At 35.6% G+C, this 6,790-nt stretch overlaps 1 protein-coding gene across 1 annotated transcript; it reads right to left on the bottom strand.

The window, feature by feature from the left end:
* Positions 1-290: 290 nt before the first annotated feature.
* On the bottom strand, positions 291-2,294 carry LOC133876024 (probable F-box protein At4g22030). The gene has a single exon (XM_062314326.1). It carries the CDS (start codon positions 2,165-2,167, stop codon positions 878-880), a length of 1,290 nt encoding a protein of 429 aa, XP_062170310.1. The 5' UTR covers positions 2,168-2,294; the 3' UTR covers positions 291-877.
* Positions 2,295-6,790: the final 4,496 nt, after the last annotated feature.

The raw sequence follows: 6,790 nt of genomic DNA, 5'->3' as shown, positions 1-6,790 counted from the left end.
CATATTATAAGCATGCAATTGGAGTATGGAGATACTCTTTCTTTCTTTCTTTCTTTTTTCTTTTTTTTTTTCTTTTAGTCAACGGAAGGGAAGAAAGGGAAAAATTACTAAAAATAAAAATAAAAAAACAAAAATAACAGAGTCATCTTCATTTAGGAATGGGTCAAATAAATGACCCGACCCATCAAAAAAAATAAGGAGAGTATGGAGATATTCGGACCATACCACAGCAGTATATACAATTATTACAAGCTGCAAAGTGCAAACAAAGCAACCTCCATAGTCCATGCTAAACAAAACCAACAAAACAGAAATTACAATTCGACAAAAAGTAGCTACATGAACTCAGACATCAAAAGTACTGGAAGGATCGGAATACTCCAAGCACTAAGCCAATGTTCTGTTCACAACAGTATCCTTCACATTCTTACAAGAAACCAGCTGTCTTCCCCGTACATCAGCTAGGATGAGCATGTAAATAGATTCTTCATCTCCGAATCCTATTGCTCTCAATCCGCAAATGTTAAATATGAACCATGCACCCACGCCTGCTTTTGGAGTATAATTTTCCCATGAAATGCATAATTGTCACTTCTTTATTTTTTTGCTTTTAAATCACAAGTTTCCTGCGGTTTTCATCACTATTGCCTTCATGAAATTTATTTCCTCAAGCAAGATATATGCATAAGCTTGAAAAGAAAAAAGATAAAGAAAGAAAGTATCTTTGATTCCAATTCAGCAATATTTTTATCTGAATACATGAAAATATGAACTGACAAAATAGCTGCTGTGATCCGCCTATTCAAGCTAGCGTTGTCAAAATATATGCTAAAAAATATATAAAATTTAGCACAAAATTAAGACAACCCTTCAAAAATCAGAAGAGCTTGCTTGCATACTCTTCTTTGTCCTGCCTGTTTCCAGAAGGCAAAGATGAAGTACTTCTTCTTGCGAGGCCTCTGAGCTCTGACAAGCTCCTTCCAAGCTGAAGAGCCACTTTAAGTTCAAACAACTCTCCATTTTCCCTCTTATCAGCCTCTCCTTCCGTCAAAGTTGATATTATATTCTCTTCCATAAGCCTGAAAAATCCGGCTGATCCCCTATACATCTCAAATACCATCCCAACCTGCCCACCATGCTGCATCGTGTTGACCACAGTGGCCAAAGCTCCAAAAATCACACCGAAAAATGCAGCCCATGAGCCGCCGAGAGGCAATCCCACAAAGGCTGATCCCACGGCAGCCAAACCAGTAAATAAAGGGCCACATACTGCAAGAATTTTGTTCACTTTTAGTACTTCTTTGCTCAGCCTCACATATTCTGCTGCATCTTTTCTCTTCAAAACCCCAAGAACCTCCTTCATTTCCTCCTCCAGATTTTCATTCCACCCATTTCTCTCTACCCTCCCATTAACCTTATTTTCTTGTTGAGACTTCAAATGTTGCGGCCACCACACAGCAGGCTCTACATTTACTGGAAATTTATCCAGCATTGTCCCAAGCAAGGGAAGTGGGTAGGCCTTATCTAAGGCTAAGACTTTCTCCATCACATCCTCCACATCATTGGCTGTCGGGTTTCGAATAGCCAGAGTTATTTTGATATCCTCGTGAAGTTGTTTGAATAGTCTTGAAGCATTTCTTTGTTCTTCTGCAAGCTGAGATGGCTGAATTTTATTCATCACCAGCAAAATACCAGTAGCTGCCATATACAGAAGACTAGCAGAGAGCTTTAGAGCCAAAACTGGTGCTCCAAGTACTTTACTGACAGCCGCAAGTCCAGCCATTGTTGCTGCTGTGAATGTCATTCCATTAACAGAATTCAGCAGAAGACGGTTCCAGTTATCTCTCTGAGCTCCTATATTCTTGTGCATTTCTGCTCTGTCTGCTACAATTTCCATTATTGTATATAGCTCTTGCAATATTGTCTTGGACCTGGAAACGCCGACGTTTCCGGTACTACTATCAATAATATTAGGCTTCATTTCTATGTGGGTTGAAGTTGGTATAAATGCTTGTAGCCCATTACGTCGATTCAACTCATCGACAGGGAGGTTAGGAAGAGAAAGATGATCAGATGATTGGTGTTTTGGGGCAATATTTAGCGTGGTTTTGATTTTTCTAAAGGAAGCTGAAGAAGAAGAAGAAGAAGCAGCTAGAAGAGTAGCCATGAACACTAGTTGCTATAAGGTCTGCTACTTAGCTAGCTTCCTGTTGGTGTGGTTAGGATTTGAAGGACTTGTAGGGAAATGGGTGAATTTCAGTTTAGATATAAAGAGGCCGGGAAGACGCGCGTGGGGGAAGAATGAAATGGAGTCGTCGGTCTTCTCTCCAACCTTTTGAATGGTTTCATGGGTTGGAACTTGGACTGTCTCATCTTTGTCTTTATTTCAACCTTTTTACTTTTGACTTTCAAAGGTAATGATTTTCAAGTTTTGCTCACTCTCAGAAGTACTGTTTCACACGATAATAGTATTTTCATACTCATACAAATGCATGTAAAATACTGTTTGCCTGCTTATGGGAATTAGGAGAGTAATACTATATATAAAGCAGATCCTGGACAACCTCTGCCTCTTTGCCTCTTTCTGTTCAGAACGACCATTAGTCAACATATGCGTACTTTGTCGTCTATGTATATACTCTACGCATTGCCTGTCGTCTCATGCACATCCATGCTACGGAGTAGCTAGCGTTCCATCCGCACTTTGTGCGATTTTTTGCTGGTTAATACGGGTTAACCAGTTTTTCTATTTTAAAAACAAAAAATCCAAAACGAAAACAGCGTGGATTTGTTTGCTGGATTTTCATTTTTTTTCTTCCCCTCTCTCCTCCCAAAACTTTTCCCTCTCCCACCCAACCACCAACTCCAAATATAACTCCGGCCACCGCCCATGGAATAGCCGAGCACCACCGAACCTCATCGGTGGTTCCTCCACTACTGTTCCATACTTCCATCCGATCGATGTCCGCCCAAAGTGCAGATGGAATATTGCTGCTTCGTAGTATTACTCCCATGCTAATATTAGGCAAGTACAATTTTATCACATGCATGTGGCTTCTTTTGTTCTTGAAGGAGATACTCTCTTGGTTGTATATATTAGCAGCTATTAATAATTCTCTTATTTTTTTCTCTTGAAATTTTGCTAGCTTAATTTAATTTCTCTTTAATATTAACTTAATTTTATCTTCCTTTTATATCTAGTTTGCTGTGAAAGCGTTTAGATGTGCAAATTATCGTGCATATGTGTTAGTAAAATGGGTCGCTTCTCACTTTGTATTTGGAAGCATTTCTATAAGATCTTCCATTCTCTCTTCTATTCGGATTAAGAATAGAAAAGATCCACCCTTTTAATTCATTTTTCCTCATTAATTAGTTAGAAGAAAAAAAAAAAGTCCTTAAGGTATTTGAATAGTATAGTGAATGAATAAAAAGTGTAAATTAATCACACTTGCATTTATATTAAAAAAAAATAATAAAATAAAATAAAAATAAAAAACATGATAACCTGAATACTATTTTCCCTATTACCTATAAATAAAAGAAAAAAGAAAAAATATATCAAATACCCCTTATTAATTTATAACTCCCTTGTTTTTGGTCTACAAAATATCCTGAGCAGGGAGCAGTAGCACTACACTTTCTTTTAATTATTTCAAGCTTCTGTGAAGAATATTTTGCAGACCACAATTTACACAAAACCACGGCCTATATATCATGGTTTTGTATAATACCGTAAGGGTGGTTTTAGTATTATCATATTTTGTCTATATTTTCTATAGAAATACACATAATAATGCATGCACGTGGCTACGTACCCAATTATGGACAAACATTCTTTCCACATAGGCATGCCAAGGAGACTGGCCGGCCAATATTTTTGGCGGAACTAGACATTCAAGTGGGTGGTGATGTCAACGGCTTATTACGCGCTTCAGAGTTTAGACTAGAAATATATACCACAGTCCAGAGTCCACGCCGTGTATTTCTTTTTCTTTTCTTTTTCAATATTTATAAATCTCCTCCTCTCTTTTTTTTTTCTTTTTTTTCTTTTTTTCAATTTTACTGTTTAGACCTCAGTTTTTAATTAAGTCAATTTAATACATGAGTTTACGAAATATTTCAGAACCCTTGTGTTATTTTCTTCTTCTTCTTCTTTTTTCAAATTTTGCATTTTAGACCTCGGTTTTCAATTTGATCAATTTAATCTGAGCTTAAGGAAATTTTAAATCTTAGATCTCTAGCTATTATTTTCTTAATTAAATAATAGAAATTACTCAAAAGTATTATTATGCTATTCTCATTATATATATATATATTAACGGATCAAGTTGCTGAAAGCCACCAGTTGGAGGTGGCCACCTCATTCGATATTTCTTGTTTTTTTTTTAATGAGAATAGTATAATAGTATTTTTCAAGTTACTTTTGTTATTTAATTGAGAAGAACATATATAGCTAAAGATCTTAGATTTAAAATTCTCGTAAACTCAAATATTAAATTGACCAAATTAAAAACTATTAGGCTTTCTTCATGACTCATTTGGTGCCTAAAACTTATTTTTAATTATTTGGGGATTGGGTAGTTGTTTTGCTCCCCTTTTTTTAGGGTCTAATTAAATTGCTGGTTGAGTTTGTGTTGTATAATAAACTCATACCTTTTAAAAACTAAAGTAAAAAACACAAAATTTAAAAAACATAGGAAAGTTCTTAAATATTTTCCTTTTTTTTTTGGCCTTTTTTTTTTACGGGGACGCTACCCCAAGAATTGAAAAATATAACGTACACTCCCTACCTTATTGAGATTTAGTCTCTATTATATAGGGCGCTGACAAATAGTTTTGGGAAAATTGCATTTATCCCCTCTCCCTCCTCCATGTAATTAGAATAATTCTAAATGTCATATAAGTGTCTATCAAATATCCATAAAAAAAAATAAGATGGTTTTTAAAATCACCATTCGATCAAAATTACTATTTGATCAATCACACGCTCAATTGTGATTTTAAAAGCCACCTCATTTTTTTATGGACACTTGATGAATACTTATATGACATTTAGAACTACTCATGTAAGTCTCATGCTTTTTATAATTTCCTTCCAAGGTTTTAATTTTTGCAATGTCTCCATTTTGTAACTCAAAATAACAAAAATACTCTCTATAAGATAGAAAATAATTTACCTTTTTTTTTTTTCTTTTTTTATGGAAGTTATTTTTGTCATGATTATCACATAAGGGAGATGTTGCAATCTCAATAGTAGATTGGAAGGACATTGCAAAAATTAAATTGAGATCGAGGGACATTACAAAAGGGATGGTAGTTAGAAAGAGGTAAATGTAGTTAACCCAATAATTTTTTATTCTCTATTTTCCATTGACCGATACTTTCTTCTTTGTCAGCGTTGTTTGGTAGGTAGGTAGGATTGACAAGTTTTGGTACGACCCGCGAACTCGACACGAATTTAATACGAAATTAACGGATTAGAGTTTAGAAGTCTGACTCGTTTAATTAAATAGATCTAGCTATGGTTGACCTATATAATCTTATATTCAATCCTCGACATGACCTAAACCCAATATATGACATTTAGGACTGTCAATTTTCAACACGACCCTCAAACTTAACACGGACCCAACACGAAATTAGCAGATTATAGTTGAGGGATCTGATTCATTTAATTATGGGTCGGATTAATATTAATCAAAACGACATAAATCTGACATACAAACAGGAATGGCCACCCCTATATCGGAAAGGTAAGGGTGATAGCTTATGAGAGGCCAGAGGGGTAATGCGCGGCATTAGGCTAAATCTTTGGTGTCCGCTCCATGGTGTACGTTTTGACGTTGGTCGTTGAATGAAAAGGTTTCTTACTGGAATCTGAAGATTTTGTTTCTTCTCTGCAATTACACTGGAATACTAATTCCATATCCCTTGTTGTTAGGCCTATGGCCCTTGTGAAACGCGTTATTATATGTGATTCGATCACAAGCTCGATCTTTACTGGAATGACGGAAAACATAACCATAAGAAGTCTGTTCATGAGACCACAACAAAGAAAACGTGCTTCGGCACTGATTTAGACCGGCTCTAGCCGTTTGGGAAAACTTTACTTGTCCGATGAGTATTTTTATGGGTTTTGCAATGTGAGTGTTTTACTTTTCAGCCCCTTTCAATCAATCTCTCCCTACCGTTAGGGTTTTTAATAAACTCATACTGCTAACAGGTGAAATGCTTCTTATATCCCTATAAAAATTTATAAAATTACAAATCTATCCTTAATAAACAAAATAAACTAAAAATGGTCACCAGTGTCTGACCCACGACATCATTTTTTTTCACCCCTTTTTCATATTTTATTTTATAAATGGGGATATTTTTGTTCATATGAAAACGCCAGGAGCTACTAACACTAACAGCAATGCCAGGGCACAAAAGAACTCCGGTTCTACCAAAACCAAGTCAATATGAAACCTTCAAAATGACCCGTGTTCTTTTACAAGTCCAGCTAAAGGTGCCCAAGCTTAAGATTTACTAGATTACTAACCCCACATCTATAATAAAAACTACATAAAATCAATACTATATTCTCACTGCTCCGAATTAGAGACAACATTGAAATCCTGCGAGCAAGCGGAGGCTATCAAAAATACACATAAATCATCAGGCAAAACTTAAAACTTAAATTTGATGATGGATCATTGATCTAAATGTCATAAAATCAAACATTCCTCTGAAGATAATTTCACCGCCAGATCATGCAAGTCGGAGAACATTGACAGGCTTCACACAG

The sequence above is a fragment of the Alnus glutinosa genome, chromosome 8 (genome assembly GCF_958979055.1).
Source record: "Alnus glutinosa chromosome 8, dhAlnGlut1.1, whole genome shotgun sequence".
Taxonomy (NCBI): domain Eukaryota; kingdom Viridiplantae; phylum Streptophyta; class Magnoliopsida; order Fagales; family Betulaceae; genus Alnus; species Alnus glutinosa.
This window is presented reverse-complemented; position numbering and strand designations above follow the sequence as displayed.

Excerpts from the sequence above, each read along its gene's own strand:
- LOC133876024 (XM_062314326.1), bottom strand. The coding sequence starts at position 2,167 with ATGGCTACTCTTCTAGCTGCTTCTTCTTCTTCTTCTTCAGCTTCCTTT.